The sequence below is a fragment of the Cotesia glomerata genome, linkage group LG6 (assembly GCF_020080835.1).
Source record: "Cotesia glomerata isolate CgM1 linkage group LG6, MPM_Cglom_v2.3, whole genome shotgun sequence".
Classification (NCBI taxonomy): Eukaryota; Metazoa; Arthropoda; class Insecta; order Hymenoptera; family Braconidae; genus Cotesia; species Cotesia glomerata.
The window spans coordinates 25,528,366-25,551,564 of record NC_058163.1 but is presented as its reverse complement, the minus strand read 5'-3'; the positions used below and the strand labels follow the sequence as shown (position 1 = coordinate 25,551,564).

The 23,199-nt window shown below is 29.7% G+C and overlaps 2 protein-coding genes across 11 annotated transcripts in view; one reads left to right on the top strand and one right to left on the bottom strand.

Annotated features, from left to right (window-relative positions):
- The window catches only part of LOC123267683, a 141,393-nt gene that overhangs the window by 38,798 nt on the left and 79,396 nt on the right, over window positions 1–23,199 (top strand). The window lies entirely within an intron of this gene.
- The window catches only part of LOC123267680 (titin), a 110,457-nt gene that overhangs the window by 84,413 nt on the left and 2,845 nt on the right, over window positions 1–23,199 (bottom strand). For all 10 annotated transcript variants that reach the window (XM_044732440.1, XM_044732441.1, XM_044732442.1 and 7 more), the window contains exons 3-16: window positions 14,186–14,225; window positions 13,829–14,103; window positions 13,300–13,679; window positions 11,939–12,631; window positions 10,630–10,868; window positions 10,296–10,525; window positions 9,382–9,525; window positions 9,041–9,298; window positions 7,997–8,140; window positions 7,631–7,903; window positions 4,387–5,991; window positions 2,438–3,238; window positions 851–994; window positions 30–431 (exon numbers count right to left, since the gene is read on the bottom strand). In XM_044732440.1, coding sequence (XP_044588375.1) covers window positions 30–431; window positions 851–994; window positions 2,438–3,238; window positions 4,387–5,991; window positions 7,631–7,903; window positions 7,997–8,140; window positions 9,041–9,298; window positions 9,382–9,525; window positions 10,296–10,525; window positions 10,630–10,868; window positions 11,939–12,631; window positions 13,300–13,679; window positions 13,829–14,103; window positions 14,186–14,225 — 5,628 coding nt within the window. The remainder of the gene's footprint in view (window positions 1–29; window positions 432–850; window positions 995–2,437; window positions 3,239–4,386; window positions 5,992–7,630; window positions 7,904–7,996; window positions 8,141–9,040; window positions 9,299–9,381; window positions 9,526–10,295; window positions 10,526–10,629; window positions 10,869–11,938; window positions 12,632–13,299; window positions 13,680–13,828; window positions 14,104–14,185; window positions 14,226–23,199) is intronic.

Sequence of the window (23,199 nt, the reverse complement as noted above, 5' to 3'; positions counted from 1 at the left end):
TGAATTGTGTAATGTTGTTCGTGACTTACATTTAACAGAAAGCTCAATGGAGCTCTGAGCCGAGCCAAGTTTATTGGTGGCTTTGCAAGTGTATGTGCCTGAATCTTCAGCATAGACAGTCAAAACGTCTAAAGCCGCGAATCCAAAGTCACATGTTGTTCTGTATCTGTGTCCTGTGGAGAGTGGCTGTCCGTTATGGAACCACTCGACTTTCATGGTAGCGTCAGGATAGGGCTCAATGCGGCACTCATAGTGTGCGCTTTGCCCTTCAACTAAACTCGTTGGACCGTTTAGCCTAACAGTGAAACGTGGCTTTTCTTTAACAGATATTTCTTCTTCCTCGCGACGCTGATATCTGCTCGAATCTTCCAATGCTTGGATCTTTGTCAATGCTGTCTCGTGTTGTGACTCTAGTTGCAGAGCTGCTTTTGCTATTTTGTGGACAAAAAATGTGTGGAATAAAAAAAATTATAAGCTCAATGAAATTTGGAAAATTTTAGAGGTAATTTAGTAATTAAGGTGATGAATTTTATCAATCGTGGAACGTTTTTAAGTACAAGTATTTTTTGTTATAGTATTTATACTCTGCAATGGATTTAAATTACTGAGACTTTTATTTTATCAATGAAAATTTAATGACTGACGTCAATGTTTGTAAAATAAATATTCAATATTTTTACAGCTAATATAAATGATTTTTTTATCTCGAGAGAAAATGTTTATCTTACGTTAAGCATTGACGAAATGGTTTTAATTAAATACATTGCAGATATTTGTATACGTAATTTAATATTTACAATTTTGCAAGTATCTTATATATACAAGGAACGTAAAATGTTATTTTACTTACATTGGACAAATAGTGTGGCTGATGTTACTGCTTCACCAAGATCATTGATAGCTCTGCAGGTATAAGTTCCTGAGTCTTCTGGATTAACATATTTCATGTTGAGCGCGACGTAGCCAAAGTCGTGCATTGTTGTTACGCGATTTGCTAAAATAAATTTATTATTAAAAATTTTTTAAGTTTTCATTAAATCATTGAAACAGAAAAAAAAATTTTTAGTCTTTTTAACAGTAGTTAAAAATATATTGAAGTATTACTGGGAAGATTTTTACTAAATTTCTTAAAATTTGTTGTAGATAAACTAATTTTTTGAAATAACAAATAGAAAACAAAAATAGTATAAAATTTAAACTTTTTTTAATGAGCTTACTTAATTTTTTATTTTATACTTTTTTTATTTTATTTTTAAAAATTTATTCTTTCCATAAATATGACCAAAATAAAAAGCAACTTTTTTTTGTTTTATATTAATAGAAAAAAAGCGTCAAATTTACTATATTTTTAAGTCTAAAAAAAAATTAATTGATCCATTATTTGGTAAAAACAAAATGTAAAATGATTTTATACTCAAAAAAGTTTAAATAAAGTGATATTAATATTTTTAAATTATATAATAATTATCTTTAAAATGTCTTTTGAAAAAACGATTTTGAGCCACCTTGAAGGAACTTTTCCCTTAAAAAGCCTTCCCAGCTAATACAAGTTCATGAATTTTTCTTAAACGGTAATTGGAAAAAATAGACCCGAAAAAAATTTTTAAATTATGAAAAATTCATATTATTTCATTTAAATTATTATAAAATAATAATAACCCCCAGAATGATCGCTCCATTTTTTGTTACAACAAAAAAACATTATTATGATTATTATTATTATTATTTTTATTTTATAGTAATTTTAATGAAATAATATGAATTTTTATGACACTGAAGTGAACAGACGTCTAAAAATTTTTAGTTTTTTTTTTTTTTTAATTAAATAACAACTAGAAAAATATTTCTAAAAAATTTCACTTGTAGTTTTTCAACTTTTTTACATATGAAATTTTTTCTTTTAATTGTTTAATCGAAATTTCTTTAAAAGAAATTTCTAAAAATTTTGAAATATCAGCTAACTTCATTTTCATGAATTTTTTATAACTTAAAAATTTTTTCCGGGATTCTTCTTAAACATAGAAAAATAAAAAAACACTCTGCTACTTGATAGATTATTTAACTATCTATTTTTTAGCAGAGTATTTTTTGTAAATTTTAATTTCTTTAAAAAAATTAATGAATCTTCAAAAGTTTTGCTATCACGAGTGCGACCAAGATAATGAGGTATCTTTCGATCAGTGCAAGAAGACATACCACTAAAGTTAGCTGACATTTTTAATTTTTTTTTTTAATTACTAAATTAGAACTAAAAAATATTTTTTAAAAATTGCACTTTCAGTTTTTTGAGTTTTTTACAAATGAAAATTTTTTTTAATTATTTTGTAATAGTTTTTTTCATAAAAAAAAATTCTAAAAATTTTTAGATGTCGGCTACCTTAATTTTCATCAAGAAGACAAAAAGATAGAAACTTTTCTTAAATAGACAAAAACTTACAAGCTTCAATAGGAACACCATTGCGAAGCCACTCAATCTTAAGCCGAGCATCTCCAACAGGAATAACCCGAGCTTCAAAATGAGCAGCCTGATTCTCAGCAACGCGAAGATCTTTAATTGGCATAGTAAAGACTGGTGCCTGAGACACAGTTTCTTCTTGAGTCTGTTTGCGCTGGTATCTTGAATGATCTTCAAGCTGATGTAAGCGCTGAAGAACTTCTTCGCGCTGGGACTCCATGTAGATTGACTTTTTGGTGTGAACAACAGCAGTTGCTGAAGTAATAGCTTCACCGATGGCATTTTTCGCGCGACAAGTGTAGGTACCAGCATCTTCTGGGTAAGCATACATGATGTCCAGAGCGACGAAGCCAAAGCTGTTGGTCTCAACGAATCTGGAACCAGCTTTCACTGGCACGTTGTTGTGGAACCACTCTACTTTCATGGTAGAATCAGAAACAGGAATCAAGCGACAGTCAAAGTGCGCGCGTTGTCCTTCTTTTATCTCGACGCTCTTCAGAGAAGTGGTGAAGATTGGCGCCTGGGTTGTTGTTTCTTCCATTACTTCGCGACGGCGAATATGTTTGTTTCGGTCTTCTAGGTAATGAATCTGTTCAAGGCCGGTCTCGTTCTGGGTGCTGGTGAGAACTTGGGCTGTTGAACGGCAGCTGAGGACGCAGCTTACTTCGTCACTGCCGACGAGATTCGTTGCACGACAGGTGTAGGTTCCAGAGTCTTCTGGAATTACATCTGTTACGTGGAGTGCAACGTAACCGAAATCATGAATGGGACGGAAACGGTGTCCTAGAAAAATAAAATATTAATTTTGTTATTATATTTAATATAAAATTTTGTTATTGATTAATATTTAAAAAAAAATGATATTTATAATTTATATTTTTTACATTTTTTAATGACTTTTGACACTTGTGTGTTGGCACACACACTTTGCTCGTTGCGCCAACTCACTCGTAGCCAAAAACCCCTTCCACTCAATTATAGAGTTCAATTTGTTGCCAATAGATGGAGTTTTACTTTTTTATTAATTGTTTTTACGAATTTTTTTTTTAATTTTTTGAACAAATCTATATTATTAAAAGAATAAGAAAAATTTTGTGTCCAGGCTCTATCTCTATATACATAATTAAGAAATGACCTTGTATCTTGTGAAATATTGACATTTTTAAAGATATAAGCTCACCTTAACATTACTCTCATCGAGACCTTTCATTTGAGTACCCACATCAATTTTTCATATATTTCATATATTATATATATGTATATATGAAAAATATATCAAAAATGCATGTGGGTACTCAAATGAAAGCTCTTGATGAGTGTAACATCGGGATGAGCTTATATCTTTAAAAATATCAATAATTAAAAAATGACCTTGTATCTTGTGAACTATTGACATTTTGAAAAATATAAGCTCATTCCGATGTTACACTCATCGAAACCTTTCATTCGAGTACCCACATCAATTTTTCATATATTTTATATATTTATATATATCTATATATATATATATATATATGAAAAATATATCAAAATGCATGTGGGTACTCAAATGAAAGCTCTTGATGAGTGTAACATCAGGATGAGTTTATATCTTTAAAAATGTCAATAATTAAGAAATGACCTTGTATCTTGTGAAATATTGACATTTTTAAAGATATAAGCTCACCCCGACATTACACTCATCGAGACCTTTCATTTGAATACCCACATTAATTTTTAATATATTTCATATATTTATATATATTATATATATGTATATATGAAAAATATATCAAAAATGCATGTGGGTACTCAAAAAAAAAGCTCTTGAGTGTAACATCAGGATGAGCTTATATCTTTAAAAACATCAATATTTAAGAAAATACATTGCAATTTACCAAAAATAATTATTTAATAAATCCAAATTTATCCTAAAAAAATCTAGAACATACCTATTGTGACCGGACGTCCATTTCTGAACCACTCCACCTTCAAGTTCGGGTCAGTCACAGGTTCAAGCTTGCACTCAAAATGAGCGTACTCTCCCTCAAGAAGCTCCTCTTGATTTTTGGGAGAAGTAACAAACTTGGGTTTAACATTAACAACCTCATCAATAAGTTCCTTCCTTTTATACCTCGAGGCGTCTTCAAGATACTGAATCCTCTCCAGTCCCTCAGGATGCTGAGACTCCAAAATAAGATCTTTTTTAGCTCTAACACGAACAGACCCCGAGGTGACCGCTTCACCAAGCTGGTTCCTCGCTTGACAAGTATAAACCCCCGAATCTTCAGGATTTACCCCCAGAATTTCCATAGCTACATAGTCAAACTCATAAGAAGGTCTGAAGCGATGGCCAATAGTGACAGGCATTCCATTAACAAACCACTCGACTCTCATAGTAGGATCTCCCACCGGTTGTAAGCGACACTCCAGATGAACATTGGTCAGTTCCACAGTCTCAATATTACGGAGCGCTCTGGTGAATTGCGGCGCCTGAACCACAGTAACATCTTCTTGAACGTGTCTTCTGTATTTTGATGAGTCCTCTAGCATTTGAATTTGTTCTAAAGACTGCTCATTTTGCGACTCAGTGACCACGTCGGACCTTCCGATGACTCTTACGCACGCAGAAGTGTGCGCGGAGCCAAGATGGTTGGTAGCTCTGACGGTAAATTCTCCCGAGTCGAGGACAGTGGTGCCAACTATGTCCAGAGCGACGAACCCAAAGTCGTAGTAAGTTCTGAACCTGGAACCAATTGTTATCGGGCGGCCATTTTGGAACCACTCGACGCGCATCGTGGGATCTCCCATCGGCTCCAAGCGACACTCCAGATGAATATTCTTCCCCTCACTAACGGGCTTGGGGTCGCTCAAGGGCTGAACAAAGATCGGCTTCGATTTTGAAATTTCTTCGATATGATACTGAGGTTCCACGAACCTAGACTCTTCCAAGCGCTGAGTTTTTTCATAAGCGCCACGATGCATGCTGCTTGTGTCAATTCCCGACCTAGTCTCTACGATCATCGTCGCTTGGAGGCGAGCTTCTCCTAAAGCGTTTCTAGCGATCACTGTGTAAGTTCCTGCATCTTCCGAACGAACCTGAAGAATGTCGATAGCGACGTAGCCAAAGTCGTGGTAAGTCTGGATTCTATTCGCGGCAGTGATAGGCTTGCCGTTGTGGTACCACTCGATCTTCATTGATAAGTCGCTTTGCGGCTCGACTCGCGCTTCAAAGTGCGCCCTCTGGCCTTCTACAATCTTGTTGGTTCCTTTTAAAGGGCCCAAAAAGCGCGGCTTTTGGGTTACTGAAGTTTGTTCGGAGATTTGCCGCTGGTAGCGGCTTGAGTCTTCGAGACTTTGGATCTTCTGGAGACCTTGAGGGTGCTGACTGTCGTAGATTATGTCGTTCTTGCTTATCACGCTCATTTGGGCCATTGTTTGGGCTTCGCCGACGCTGTTGTACGCGCGGCAGGTGTAAATTCCGACGTCGTGGATTGTTACGTATTTTATGGTTAGGGCGACGTACCCGAAGTTGAAGAAAGTTGTGATTCTTGAACCTGAAAATTTAAAAATTAAGTCATTTTTTTATAGATTTATCGCGTGCTTAAAGGTAAAAGGGCTTATAGCTAAGGGTTAATAGGGATTTGTGCTCAAAGGGCGTATAAAAAATTTTTTTTTTTGCCATTCGGTTTGAAATTGTCTGAAACGTAAAAATCAGTGAAAAAAAAAAATTTGGTATCCTAAAGCTGAAAGGGCGTATATCTCAAGACATGCACCCTTTCAGCTTTAAGGAAAGTACTACTTAAAGGTAAAAGGGCGCATAAAAAAATTGTAATTTTGATTCCAAATGTTGAATAATAGTTTAACAAGACAAGTTATACTAAAATAACAGCCTCATATACAAAATGAAGATATAAACAAATAGAAAATAAATCAATCAAAAACAAATTACGTAAAAATTAAGTGATTAATTTAAAGTAAAAACTACGTAAATAATTAAATCACGCGTACTTTATTGTTTTTTGAAGATATTTTCTTTTTTAACTTTAAAAAATTTTATAGTTGAGATTTTACGCCGCTACTACCACAGAAAGTTTTTTTGTTTTCACATTTTTAAACTACGAATATGTTCTTTTGTAAACTGGCTGAAAAAAAAATTATACACCTTTTCACCTTTAGATCACCAAAATTTCGAATTCTTAAAAGTAAAAGGGCGTATAATTAAAGACATACGCCCTTTTACCTTTATAATTTTTTTTTTTTTCAATTTTAAACGTAGAATGTGTCTACTACTCGATTGGCAATAAAAAAAAAATATACGCCCTTTTACCTTTGCAGAGGTAAAAGGGCGCATAAATTGTTACAAGCCCTTTTACCTTTAGGCACGCGTTATTTTTTTTGCCATTTCTTCCTTGAAAATCAGCTATCATGTTTTTGAAAATAGAAACTGTAAAATTTTTTGACACGGTTTATTTTTTTATTGCATTTTTTATTTCTTCAGATGAAAAATCTGACATTTTTTTCTTCAAAAATTTTTTGCTTATATTTCTTCTCTGTATAAATTGAATTTTTTATCAATTTAGAGCATATACACAGAAAAAAAAATTTATTTGAATCAAGTAAATAATTTTGAAGAGTTTCATCTTCTTGATTTGAGTAAAAAAATTCTTAAACTAAGAAATTTATTTTGGTTTATGTTAATTTTACTTGATTCAAGAATTTTTATCTTGATTCAAGACAATGAAACTCTTCAAAATTTTATTCTTGGTTCAAAAATTTTTCTTTTGATTTAAGTTAAATTTTTTTCAGTGTACTAAGAAAAACTATATTACTGCAAAAAAATTTTTTCACATCAAACATATATTTTTAGTTATTGAGAATATATTTTCTTGTCTGAAAAAATGATCAAATTGATTAAAATAATTTTTAAGTCAAGTAAAACTACTTAGCAGTTTGCTTACTTATTATAATAAAGGCTAATATTTTATAAAATTCGCTCTTATAATTTTTTTAAATTTCTACTTGTGGAATTTTTTGCTAAATTTTTTTATTATAATTTAATTGGTATAAAAATCTAAAAAATTGTTGGATCTCTGTTACATTCAATATTGTTTATTTTAAAAAATTAGGAAGTGTAGAAAGTTTATTCTGCAGGGAAAATAATTGAACCTAGTAATAAAAAAATAAAAAACTTACTAGCTTCTACGGGACGTCCATCTTTGAGCCATTCAACGCGAAGACTAGAATCACCCACTGGCTCTAAGCGTGCCTCGAAGTGAGCGAAACCGCCTTCGCGAATGTTGATCTGATCTTTAATCGGCGTTTTAAACTCCGGTGGACTCGTTGGTTCTGGTTCTTCTCTAACATACTTCTGGTGCATAGCTTGCTGATATGCCTCCAGTTCTTCAGCAGCCTCGATATACTTTTGCTGCTCGGGAATTCCAAGGTCTGCGGTTACGCTGGTGCGTGCTGCCGTCAAAGAGTTCATTAATTACATTCATTTTAAAGTAATTAAAAAAATAACATTTGTTCATGGATTATAATGAATAATTAATTGCATACCAAAGACACGAAGAGACGCAGTGCTTATTGCTTCTCCCATACGATTAACAGCTCTCACAGTATAAGAACCGGCATCTTCAGCCCGTAGGTGCATTATATTTAGCGAGACGTATCCGAAGTTGAAGATGGTCGTAATTCTTGAACCTTTTAATTTAAAAATTATTTGTAAATTAATTATTAACTATTTATAAATTGATACATAATTAAGAAATGACTTTGTATCTTGTGAACTATTTACAATTTTAAAGATATAAGCTCATTCTGACATTACACTCATCAAGACCTTTCATTTGAGTACCCACATCAATTTTTCAGATATTTTATATATTTATGTATATTATATATATGTATATATGAAAAATATATCAGAAATGCATGTGGGTACTCAAATGAAAACTCTTGATGAGTGTAACATCGGGATGAGCTTATATCTTTAAAAATGTCAATAATTAATAATTGACATTGCTATCTTGTCAACTAATGACATTTTTAAAGATATAAGCTCATCCCGACATTACACTCATCAAGACCTTTCATTTGAGTACCCACATCAATTTTTCATATATTTTATATATTTATGTACATTATATATATGTATATATGAAAAATATATCAGAAATGCATGTGGGTACTCAAATGAAAACCCTCGATGAGTGCAACATCGGGATGAGCTTATATCTTTAAAAATGTCAATAATTAAGAATTGACATTGCTATCTTGTCAAATAATGTCATTTTTAAAGATATAAGCTCATCCCGACATTACACTCATCAAGACCTTTCATTTGAGTACCCACATCAATTTTTCATATATTTTATATATTTATATATATTATATATATGTATTTATGAAAAATATATCAAAAATGCATGTGGGTACTCAAATGAAAGCTCTTGATGAGTGTAACATCGGGATGAGCTTATATCTTTAAAAATATCAATAGTTAAAAAAGTACAGTGTAATTTAATAAAAGTAATTCTTTAAGATATTTTGATTAAAATTTTTATATTAAAAATTAATTAAAAAGAAAAAAGTAATTCTTACTAGCTGTAATTGGTCTTCCATCTTTGTACCACTCAACTTTCATAGTGGGGTCACTGACAGGAGTAAGCTGAGCTTCAAAATGAGCATTACGGCCCTCTTGAAGTTCACCGAGCTCCTGAAGTGGACGGATAAAGACCGGTCGTTGGGATGATTGATCTTCAATGCTCTCTTGTCTTTGGTATTTTGAGTAATCCTCGAGCTGCTGTATGTATCGAAGACTATCTGGATGCTGACTTGTTTGTTCAATTGTTGCACGTGCTAATAAATTAAATACGATCTGATATTAATTAACATTCTTCATTAATTTAAAAGCTTGTTAAATATAAAGATGAGTAACTTACGTGTAACACTAAGAACACCACGAGATTCAGCGACTCCGGTTGAACTGACAACACGGCAAACATAGTCACCGCTGTCGTGGAGTACCACGCTGATCAAGTCCATAGAAATGAAACCAAAACGGAAGAGTGTATTTGCTCGGGAACCTAAAAGTAATAATTATATTCAGTTAGTATTTTTAAATATTTTTCAAATTATTTTCATTTATTTATTTTGATAATTTTCATAGAGAATTTTTGAATTTTAAAGTAAAAATTTAAAAACTATTTATTCAAATTAAATTTTCAACTCTGCGTTTTTTATCTTTTAAAAATAATTAATAAAATGTACAAATTTTTTAAAAATTCATACAAAAAATTTAAATTGTAATATTAAATTTTTTTTTTCTTTTAATTTTTTGATTTAATATATTTTTTAATTAAGAAAAAAAATAGTATGATACTCTAAAAATTTATAAAAAATTTCAATGAAAATTTGAACAAATTTTATTTTTTTTTACTGTAAAAAAAATAAAAAAATCAAATTTTTTAAATTTTCATTAAAAAATAACACTGAAAATTTTCTTTAAAATAATAAAAAATTTAATTTTGTAAATTTTCATTAAAAAATTAATCAATCCGAAAAAAAAAATTTTTTCCAATTTATATATACAAAATTTTAGTGAAAATTTGAACAAATTTTATTTTTTAAGTTTTATTCCAAAAAAAAATGAAAATGAAATTTTTTTCCTATTTTCATTAAAAAATAGCACTGAAAATTTTTATTAAAAAAGTAAAAAATGTAATTTTGTAAATTTTCATTAAAAAATCAAACAATCTAAAAAAAAATTTTTTTTTCTAATTTTTAATGGCGAAAAATAAGAGCAACTTTTCCTAATGATAATTACCTTAATTTAATTTTGAATATCAATACTTACTTGCTTCTAAAACTCTTCCATTGACATACCAGTCGACCCTCATAGTAGGGTCGCCCACCGGTTCGATCCTGGCCTCGAAGTGTATGCGTCCACCCTCGATTTGGTGAACATCTCGTAGTGGAACGATAAATCTCGGAGGTGGATAAATCCTGTCTTCCTCAGCGGGAGGTAAGTGAGGTTTAGCACGTTCCACGTGTCTCAAATAAATCACTTCAGGACCAGGCGCAGGTCTGTACAATACCCAAGATAAACAAAAGTACAATTATCCATCTTGTCTAATTTATCAAGCATACGCATTATACTATAGAATAAAATAAATGTTAAATAAACTTACTCTGGTTCGATGACTTTAGTCGGTCGGGGTAAATTCAGGCGTCTTGGTTCAGGGGTCGCTCCTTTTGCCGTTTCAACAAAGAGCCGGGCGCGAGTTGCTGTAGATCCAGCAACATTCTGAGCAGTACATTGGTACCAGGCTGCATCTGTGTACTTTGCATAAGGAATATCTAGCGTTGATGCTCCACTTCCGTCTGTTGTAATGCGTACGTCGGGCCCAGGTGCTAGCGGTACTCCATCCTGTACAATTATTAATAGCAACATTATCATTACCATCAATCATTATAAATTAATAAATAAAAAACTTAGGTGGTCAAAATTTTTCTAAAAAATTAATTTCTTTTTTTTAATATTTTATCTCAAAAAAATTTTTTTTGAAAATGAATTAATTTTTTTTTACTAATTTAGATCATTTTAAAACTAAACCGATAGTTAATTTATTATTATAAGTATTTAGGCTGCATTAAAAAATGCTCTATCTCTAGATACATAATTAAGAAATTACCTTGTATCTTGTGAACTATTGACATTTTTAAAGATATAAGCTCATCCCGATGTTGCACTCATCAAGAGCTTTCATTTGAGCACCCACATCAATTTTTCATATATTTCATATATTTATATATATCATATATATGTATGTATGAAAAATATATCAAAAATGCATGTGGGTACTCAAATGAAAACTCCTGATGAGTGGAACATCGAAATGAGCTTATATCTTTAAAAATGTCAATGATAAAGAACTGACCTTGTATCTTGTCAACTATTGATATTTTTAATGATATAAGCTCACTTCGACATTACACTCAACGAGACCTTTCATTTAAGTACCCACATCAATTTTTCATATATTTTATATATTTATATATATGTATATATGAAAAATATATCAAAATGCATGTGGGTACTCAAATAAAAGCTCTTGACGAGTGTAACATCGGGATGAGCTTATATCTTTAAAAATGTCAATAATTAAGTAATGACCTTTTATCTTGAGAAATATTGACATTTTTTAAGATATAAGCTCACCTCGACATTGCACTCGTCGAGACCTTTCATTTGAGTACCCACATCAATTTTTCATATATTTTATATATTTATATATATTATATATATGTATATATGAAATATATATCAAAAATGCATGTGGGTACTCAAATGAAAGCTCTTGATGAGTGTAACATCGAGATGAGCTTATATCCTGAAAAAGGTCAATAGTTAAGAAAATACAATGCAATTTAACAAAATTCGTTATTTAATAAAGCAAAATTTTATTTATTTATTTATTTAATAATTAAAAATCATACCTTTTGCCAGGATATACGCGGTATAGGTGTACCAACAGCTCTAGCAGCAAAAACCACCGGCTCTCCTTCTTTAACATTAGTCGTGGTGAATCTTTCGACGAATTTCGGTGCTACAACTTGTTCCTTCTCAATAACATTAAGATTGCACTGAAACGATGTTTCACCGGCCTTGTTCTTAGCAACACATGTAACAGTACCAGCGTCAACGCGTGTAACGTTGGTGATCATCAATGAGTTATCTCCGCTTTCATTAACAAGAATTTTGTGGGTTGCATCATTGACAACTGGGTAACCATTGATGTACCAGGTGACTTCTGGATAAGGACGTCCAGTGACGCGACAATCAAACCTGGTCATTTTTCCTTCGGTAACGTCGCGGTCAGCGCAAGTGCGAACGAAGTTCGGTGGCAAGGCTTTGTTAGCTTCTGGAGTTGTTGTTTCAATAGTTTCAACGGTTTTTATTGCTTCTCTCTGAATGTACTGCGGCTGGGCATGGTCTACTTGGTCAGTTTGCTCGATCGCTAAGTAAGCTGATGACACTGTGCAACCTTGAGGGTTTTCTGCCAGCAGGGTGTAATGTCCGCTGTCGCTTTGGTTTGTTCCGACGATACGCAGAGTTGCTTGTTGGTTTGAATGGATTGTTTCTATACGCTGGGAGTCGCGGAGTCTTTGGCCGTCTTTGAACCACGTTGTCTGTAAAAAAAAAAATTTATGAATTATAAATTCTATTTATTTTTAAATTAATTTAAAATTTAAATTAAGCTCATCCCGCCATTACACTCATCAAGACCTTTCATTTGAGTACCCACATCAAATTTTCATATATTTTATATATTTATATATATTATATATATAAATATATGAAAAATATATCAAAATTGCATGTGGGTGCTCAAATGAAAGCGCTCGATGAGTATAACATCGGGATGAGCTTATATCTTTAAAAATATTAATAATGAAGAAATGACCTTTATTTTGTGAACTATTGACATTTTTTAAGATATAAACTCATCCGGATGTTATACTCATCGAGACCTTTTATTTAAGTACCCACATCAATTTTTTATGTATTTTATATATTTATATATATTATATATATGTATATATGAAAAATATATAAAAAGTGCATGTGGGTACTCAAATGAAAGCTCTTGATGAGTGTAACATCGGGATGAGCTTATATCTTTATAAATGTGAATAGTTAAAAAAGTAAAGTGCAATTTAACAAAAGTCATTATTAAATACAGCAAAATTTTATCTATGCAGGTTGCTAGTTATTTTTATTATAATTAATATTCTAAAAAAATCCTAAAAATTGTGAAGTCTGATAAATTCAACATAATTAAAAATGACCATTTTACCCTCGATTTAGGATTTCCGGATATTTTAGCAGTGAATACAGCGTCAGAGCCTTCAACAAGTTTTGAGTTTCTCGGTTTCTGGCTTATTTGTGGAGGCGCAACAGGACCAAGGCTACGGTCTACTGTCGTTGACACTTGGGAATCAGATTCACCAACATAACGACGTGTTACAGACTCACGGAATTCTGTCTCACGCAATAATCTGTACTCGAATGTGTCGACTTTGAATTCTTCGGTGGTAACTGTCGTGGTTGTTGTTGACCCGTTGGTGTAACGCTTGTCGATAGTCTGAGAGTAACGTTGTTGATAATCCTTGTAGCCTTGTTTTGGTGGAGGACCAAAACCTTCAGGTTGAATGTAGACTGAGCAAATAGCTTCACCTATTTAACATTAATAATTTTTTTTAATTAGAGCTCTTTTATTATTTGAATAAAAAAATTTTTATTGCACCTCAAAAATGTAAATTAATTTGAACATCAATCGCCAAAAAAAAAGTACTATTACCCCAATTAAAAAAAAAAAAAATTACCATATTGATTTCGTGCATTGCAAGTATATTCTCCCTCATCACCAGGCCCAATTTGATTTATTTGCAGCGTAACATTTCCAGTATTTTCATCATAAGACATCCGAATTTTCTGTGACTCCCTCAAAGGAGCTCCTTTGTGTGTCCAAGAAACAGCAGGTTTAGGATTTCCTCTAACTCTTCCATCAAAAATAGCATTGCCGCCTTGTGCAAACCTTGCATTTTTAAATATTTGCTCGAATATCGGCGGCGAGGGATCTCCAGGCCTTCCAGTGAATCTAAAAAATTTATAAATAAATTACAAGTCTCTCCTCACTTTTTAATTAAGAATTTTTAAAATTAAAAATGATAGATACTCACACTGGTGCCGGCGAGGTTGTCATCACCAACTCTCCTTGCACTGTAAAAAAAAAAATAATTTTTTATTAATAAAAAAATAAAAACACAGTGAAGATAATTTTAACGCGCCCACGTTCCGGCCGATGAATTTAATATAATGAGTAATGACAAACTTTTTATACAAACTCGTTGATTCAAGTAGTAATTGCTGGTCCAAGTAGCAATTAATTATAAAATTTAATTACTTAGACTTATAATAAATTTATAGATAAAGATATCTAGTGAGAAATTAGGCCAAGCCTACGGCTACAACCTCGCTTTTAAATTTTTACTCCTTTTAGTCTAAACAAATAAAGTTTATTTCTTCTTCTGCTTTTATAAAGAAGATATTCTTCTCTGGTTATAACAATGAACCAAATTGATGAATAAATAAAGCTTAAATAACTAATTAACTATATCTTAGTCTAAATTTAAAGCGACAGCGAAGATATTAATGAATCACTTTATATTTAAATAATTATAATTACATCAGGGAAAAGATAGTCCCAGCTGACAGCCAAAATAATCTAGATTAATGGGAATGTATAGAGTATAAATGCATATTTTGTTGATGACCATCATCATCATCTTCATCGTGATCCGGCTACATGTGTATCACATCGTAGAGGCGATAGGGATGTCAGTTGGTGGAGCAGGGGGCTAATGGGAAGACTATTTTCGTGCGGGACGAGATCGCGTTACCGGGACCCATTTTAGGAGCAACTATCTTTACGCGCGGGCGCTCTACTCGAGTCGCGATGTGGCTCGTCTCATTTCTTCATTTTCTTGTTATTATTAAGATTATTATTGTTATTATCACTCTTACTGCTGAATTGTGATATAAAAAAATTATTTCACTCATAGATTGTTAATTTTATTTAGTTAGAATTTTTAAATAGTTGGTGATTGAAAGGCGACAATGTTACGCAAAATTATTCAGTCACCGATAAAAATAAAATTTAACGAGTCATCATCAAAAATTTTATTTTCTGTGTTTATCTTTGCCAATTATTTTCATAGAGACATTATTTATTATTTTTATTTCTTCCTGTTATTTTGTCATTTTATCTGATTATTGATTTATTATTTATAAAAATCTCTTTAATTTTATTTATGCAACCTGTAAATTTTTTTCTAATTAATTTTTTTCTTATTTTTTTCTACTTCATTTTTTATTATTTAAAAAATTTTTAATTTATTAGTTAACAAATTCTGTAATTTTTCTTTTTTATTACTCAACTTTTTGTATTTCTTCTTTTATGCAACTTTTAAATTTTTTACTAATCATTTTTTCTTCTTCATATTTTATAATTAAAAAAATTTTTAAATAATTATTTCTTCTTTAATTTACTAATTAATAAATTTTGTAATTTTTCTTCTTTATTACTCTATTTTTTGTATTTCTTCTTTTATGCAACCTGTAAATTTTTTTTTTAATTATTTCTTATTTTCTTCTACTTCATTTTTTATTATTTAAAAAATTTAATTAATTATGTCTTCTTTAATTTACTAATTAATAGATTTTGTAATTTTTCTTTTTTATAACTCTACTTTTTGTATTTCTTCTTTTATGCAACTTGTAAATTTTTTTTTTAATTATTTCTTATTTTTTTCTACTTCATTTTTTATTATTTAAAAAATTTAATTAATTATGTCTTCTTTAATTTACTAATTAATAGATTTTGTAATTTTTCTTTTTTATTACTCTACTTTTTGTATTTCTTCTTTTATGCAACCTTTAAATTTTTTACTAATTATTTTTTCTTAATTTTTTTTCTTCTTCGTTTTTTTATTATTTAAAAAATTTTTAATTATTTCTTCTTTAATTTATTAATTGTTAAATTTTGTAATTTTTCTTCTTTATTACTCTATTTTTTGTATTTCTTTTTTTATGTAACCTGTAAATTTTTTCTTATTTTTTTCTACTTCATTTTTTATTATTTAAAAAATTTTTAATAAATTATTTCTTCTCTAATTTATTACTTAATAAATTCTATAATTTTTCTTCTTTATTACTCAACTTTTTGTATTTCTTCTTTTCTATTTTTTAAAAAAACATAATTATTATTATTATTAAAAAAAAATTGATAAATTAATCACTATTAATTATTTCTTCCTTAATTTACTATTTATTAAATTTTACAAGAATTTATTTAATTCTTTTCTTCTTTTTTATTTTGTGAAGAAATTTTATTATTTATAAATAAATAAATTTTAATTATTTCTTCTTTAATTAACCAATTAATAAGTTTTCTTCTCAGTACTCTACTTTTTATTAATCTTCTCTTCCATTATCATAAAAAAATTTAATCATAATAATTTTATTAATTACTACCGTCCACTGAAGCATCTATAATCAGCTGTGATAAGCTATAAATATCCATTGTTTACATAAAAAATCTATTCAATGAATTATTGATTAATTATATAAAAATAACGCTGACTTAATTTTATAAGAATAAAACAAAACAAAATAACAATTTAAAGGTAACACATTATTAAGCAATACTTTCTTCCCTAACAGTATATCAACAGCCATTTGTACGGTGGCATTAATACTTGACACATAAAACACTATTTGTTTGTGACATTAACGACATTTGGCAAGGAAATAGATACATCTAACGTGTTAAAGCGTAATAGTATTTGGCAGGCTAATCATTTTATCCCAACATTATAAATTGACATTACTATCAAGTAAAAAAATTCTTTTTTTTTCATTACATATTTTATAATATATAATCTAACAATATAGAAATAGAAATTTAACGCTTACATCCGTGATAATTTAATTTTTCTATTAATAAAAAACAATTTAAGCGCGCACGTGCTAAAAATACCTATAGAAAATCAAGAAATACCCCATTTAAAATTTTGACAGCTGATACTTAAATTTCTAGTAGTAAATTTATAAAAAAAAAAAATAACAATCTTAAGCTCAGTTTGAATTTTTTTTAAACCGGGCACCGACGTAGAAACGATCTATCTTTAGTTGAAGATGGAGAGGCACGCGTTGGGGCTCTTGCACAAAAATAGAATCTCGGCAAACGAGAGCACCGGAATAAATTTTTCAACACAAATAATTACATAAAGTAATAGAAGTATTGATTTAACAGGATATAATAATTATAAAAAATATTTTATAGTTAATGAATAAAAATAAATAATGTTAGAAAATTAATTAAGATTTTAATCACACGTTGATTAATTAATTTAAATCCACATATTTCTTCGCAACCGACCTCTTTGCTGAGTAGTAATTTGTTGTCTTGTAATTTGTCGTTCACTTCTGTGCTGACTATATTGCTGTTGCATTGTCGACATTTGTTGCTGCTGCATTTGTTGTTGCTGCATTTGTTGTTGCTGATTAAGCGACGTTTGTCGCTTCATTTTGAAGCTGTTTGCGTACCCAACTAGATGATATGATAATTAAATAGTAAACCGGTATATAAAATCACTTATTCCTCTTCCTATAATAAATATTTACTGTAGCACCCACAATTAAATCACAAAAGCGTAACCAATTGCACTGTATTTAATTACCTCCTTTTATTTATAATTTATTATACAATAAAAATATCGTTTTCGCGTATCAATTATTCGTTTTAATTTTATCAATAAATAAATAAATATTTCGTTTTAAATTTTCTCTCACAAATATTATGACTTTTTTTTAAATAAATAAATAAATATGTATATTTTAAGACGTTTTTTATTTACTTTGAACTTTTTTAAATAATATTCGCAATGCGTCAAGTCATTATAATCGAAAAAATTCCCCGAGACACTTTAAACCAAGACGTCGATCGAATGCGAATTGCGAGTAAGCCGGTAGCGGGATACGTTCCTCCGGGGAGACGATCTCTCCTACTCGTTGGTGTGAAACAGCCGGGTTTAGTAGTAGGGGAAATTTTCTTCATGAAATAGAAAATAAGAAGATGGAGAAGAAGAATTTAAAGTTTTAGTTCTAGAATGAAAACTAACAGTGTGGATGAATAAATAAATTAAAGAAGAAATTATTTATAGCAATTAATTTATAAATTTCTTTAAAATGAAATTTTTTTTTTTAAATACAAAAGAAGAAAATCAAGAAGTAGAATAATGGAAAATTTTATAGCTTGTATAAATAAAAAATTGAAGAAGAAATAATTTATAAATTTTTTATAAATAATAATAATTTTTCTTCATGAAATAGAAAAGAAGAAAAAAAATAGAATAATAAGAACATTTATGAAAAAATTAAGAAATTGAAGAAGAAATATTTGATAGCAAAATTATTTTATAAAATTTTTTTAGAAAAATTAAATACTGATTTCTTCGTGAAATTTAAAAAATAAAGGAAGAAATAGAGTGGTAAGAAGAAAACTTACTGTGGATATAAATTACAAAATTAAAGAAGGAATAATTAATCTATATAATTAAGAGAATAAGCAAAATTTTGTGGCCAGTGTATTTATATTTATATGATAAGTATTTGGACTGCATTTGAAAATGCTCTATCTCTAGATTAATAATTAAGAAATGGCCTTGTACCTTGTGGACTATTGACATTTTTAAAGATATAAACTCGCCCCGATGTTACACTCATCAAAACCTTTCATTTTAGTACCCACATGCATTTTTTCATATATTTTATATATTTATGTATATTATATATATGTTTATATAGAAATATATAAAAAATGCATGTGGGTACTCACATAAAAGCTCTTGATGAGAGTAACATCGGGATGAGCTTATATCTTTAAAAATGTCAATATTTAAGAAATGACCTTGTATCTTGTAAACTATTGACATTTTTAAAGATATAAGCTCATCTCGACATTACACTCATCGAGACCTTTCATTTGAGTATCCACATCGATTTTTTCATATATTTTGTATATTTATATATATAAATATAAATAGGTTGGCAATAGCCTAATCGGCTCGGTACCTGCATTTCGAAAGAGTGGGACCAGGGTTCGATTCCGGCGCGCACCAATATTTTTCAATGATTATAAACTAAGAATATGTGCGTTTCATTGCTAGCCTCTGTACCGGTCGGGTTTTCTGTGGTTTTCCCATATAGTTATGGAGGTAAAATGTCATTATAGAAGTACCTCCATACTATTTAAGACCGTAATGCAAATGCAGGTACTGATTATAACGCGTAAGTCGGCCACAGTCGCAGCACATGTGTGTCGGGCATGAAAGAAAAAATCCCGACATGCAGGGGGGTGGGGACGAAAAAGTGGTTGAGAGTTATAATGACGGGGTTGAGAGACTATATTGCGGAGAAAAAAGTGGAGAGACAATAATTCCCCACCCTCCCTTGTAAAACACTCTACAGTGATACAAGTAAAACCATCCTCAATTATAACCTCATTTATATATAAATATATAAAATATATGAAAAATTGATGTGGGTACTTAAACGAAAGCTCTTGATGAGAATAACATCGAGATGAGCTTATATCTTTAAAAATGTCAATAATTAAGAACTGACATTGTATCTTGTGAACTATTGACATTTTTAAAGATACAAACTCATCCCGATGTCACTCTCATCGAGACCTTTCATTTGAGTACCCACATCAATTTTTCATATATTTATATAGATTATATATATATATATATATATATGAAAAATATATCAAAAATGTATGTGGGTACTCAAATGAAAGGTTTTAATGAGTGTAACATCAGGATGAGCTTATATCTTAAAAAACGTCAATAGTTCCGAAAATACAGTGCAATATAACAAAAGTCATTATTTAATAAATCAAAATTTTATTTACATAAAGTTTACAAGTCACATAGTGACTGCAATGCTATTAACAATTAATTTATAAATTTTTTTTATAGATAATAATGTTTCTTCATGAAATAGAAAAAAAAAAAACCAATTATAAGTAGAAATAACGAGAAGAAAACTTATAGCATATATTAACTGATAAATTATAGAAGAAATAATTACTGCTAATTAATTAAGTACAGTAGGCTTACTATTCTTTACAAATATTTTTTAATAGTAAATTCCGATAATTATTTATTAAATAATATAAGAACGGAGTAAAATACCTCAGACGTTCATTCACAAATGAATTTTCTGGTTCTTTATCTCACGCGTGCCCACGCGTGCATTTATTCCCCGTCTTACTTCCTTCCCAACAAAGTAGAGTTTTGTCACCCCTGGACGATTCGCGTATAAACTTACTACGCTACTTCTCAACTCTCTTTATCTACCTTTACTATAAAACTCTTATTTACCATTACGTACATTACATATCCATCCATTCTATTTTTTATTTTATTTTATTTTATTTATCTTTCTTCCTTGTACGTCCGTCCCTATAGTACAAAATAATACACATCAAGCCCATGTAAAATGTTAAAATGTGCTCTTGTCTGTTTGTTGCATTCACCGTAAAGAGGAAGGATGAAGAAAATTCATGGCGTGCGTGCTTGCATGAACGCGTACGACCGCATGCTCGTTTATTCTACGCTGTAGAAACATACACCTACGTTTTCTTGTTTTGTCTTCTTTATATGTACGCAAAAACCTCACACTCATAGATTACCGTTGCATCTTTACTTTATACATATAATCATCATCATAATTATAATCATTATTATACATATATGTATCATAAAAGAGAGAAATTTGCCCGATTTATTTACTCAAGTTTAATCGCCAAAAATGTACAGTGTTTTCCAGCGTTTCACATTTGGCCTCTGTATAATTATCTATATTATCTATCTCTAGATACATAATTAAGAAATTACCTTTTATCTTGTAAAATATTGACATTTTTTAAGATATAAGCTCATCCCGATATTACACCCATTGAGACCTTTCATTTGAGTACCCACATCAATTTTTTGTATATTTCATATATTTATGTATATTATAAATATGTATATATGAAAAATATATAAAAATGCATGTGGGTACTTAAATGAAAGCTTTTGATAAGTGTAACATCAAAATGAGCTTACATCTTTAAAAATGTCAATAATTAAGAACTGACCTATTATTTTTTGAAATATTGACATTTTTAAAGATATAAGCTCATCCTGATGTTACACTAATCAAGACCTTTCATTTGAGTACCCACATCAATTTTTCATATATTTTATGTATTTATATATATTAATATATTAGTATATGAATATGTATATTAATATATGAAGAATATATAAAAAATGCATGTGGGTACTCAAACGAAAGCTCTTAATGATTGTAATATCGGGATGAGCTTATATCTTTAAAAATGTCAATAATTAATAAATAACCTTTTATCTTGTGAAATATTGACATTTTGTAAAATGTAAGCTCATCCCGATGTTATACTCATCGAGACCTTTCATTTGAATACCCACATCAATTTTTCATATATTTTATATATTTATATATATCATATATATGTATATATGAAAAATATATGAAAAATGCATGTGGGTACTCAAATGAAAGGCCTTGATGAGTGTAATATAGGGATGAGCTTATATCTTTAAAAATGTCAATAATTAAGAACTGACATTGCTATCTTGTCAACTAATGACATTTTTAAAGATACAAGCTCATCCCGAAGTTATACTCATCGAGACCTTTCATTTGAATACCCACATCAATTTTTTCATATATTTATATATATTATATATATGTATATATGAAAAATATATCAAAATGCATGTGGGTACTCAAATTAAAGTCCTTGATGAGTGTAACATTGTGATGAGCTTATATCTTTAAAAACGCCAATAGTTAAAAAAGTACAGTGCAATTCAACAAAAATCATTATTTAATAAATCCAAATTTTAATTCTTTTTAGTTTACAAGTTTATTAATTCTAAATACTTAATCACCGTGAATAAATTATAAATTTTATCATTATTATTATTTTATACTGATGTAATTATTAACATGTTGTTGAATCCTCTGAGACTTGCAATTAATGTTTTAAATTACTCTACGGATCGTAAATTGTCGGTTCAGAGCAGCTCCTCCTCCAGTTGTGTGTAAATTAGATCAACATTTTTTTTTTTTTTTTTTTTTAAATAAAATGAAAATAAACTCTCTTACTTTTGTTTCATTTTGCAAAAGCATTTATCATTCTTTTTCTTCTCTTTCTTCTTTTCAGTAAATCTGGTTAGTCCGGTTAATTGTTGTCATAATTATAAATATAAAATGAGAATGGATGTAATAATGAGTCTCGTTACATGGAAGACGAGAAATCAAAATGAGTAGGTCAAAGTGAAGCTTAAATCTCGTAATTTAAATCTCATACAACCGATTCAATATTACAATGCTGAGGTTCTTATTTCATTACTTAGAGGATTCTTATTACGTTACTTGCACAATAGTCCGTGTATTAATTTGTTGGCACAGTGTATTAAATAAAGTATATAACCAAGCTGTGATTAAGAAGATACAGTTAATACTTAAAGTAAAATTTAAGTTGACAATTAAACGGCTCATGAATTCGAATTTTAAAATTATTCTATTTATCATTAATAAATTTAATAGAATTTAAATTTAATAGAGCCAAGGTAACAATTAGGCTTGATTTAATTTAAAGAATTTATTATTGAGGTGTCGAGCGAATAATCTTCGTCTCAAGGTAAAATTTACTTTGGTGACGCTCTGACTATTTCTGAGTTAGTGCGTTCACTGTAAGAACATTTTATTGTATATATTCTACCAGAATCATCGTGGAAATTCTTCTTCTATTTCTATTTCTTCTTTTATTTATTTATTCTGCCGTAATTTATACTTGAAGAGTATAACGAATCAAATTTTAGTTGCAGTTTAATCTTGCGCTTTCGTTAGACCATAAATAATAGAGTGGAGCGAATTCTAAAATTTGGGGACTTAAAAATAAATAATAAAAAATTTTTAGCGGTCCAAAATTCGAATTATTATTATCATTTTGTAATAATTCTTATTAATATTAAATACTTCTTCGCCTTGTGGGGAACATAAATGTTAAGATTATTTGTATAATTAGTGT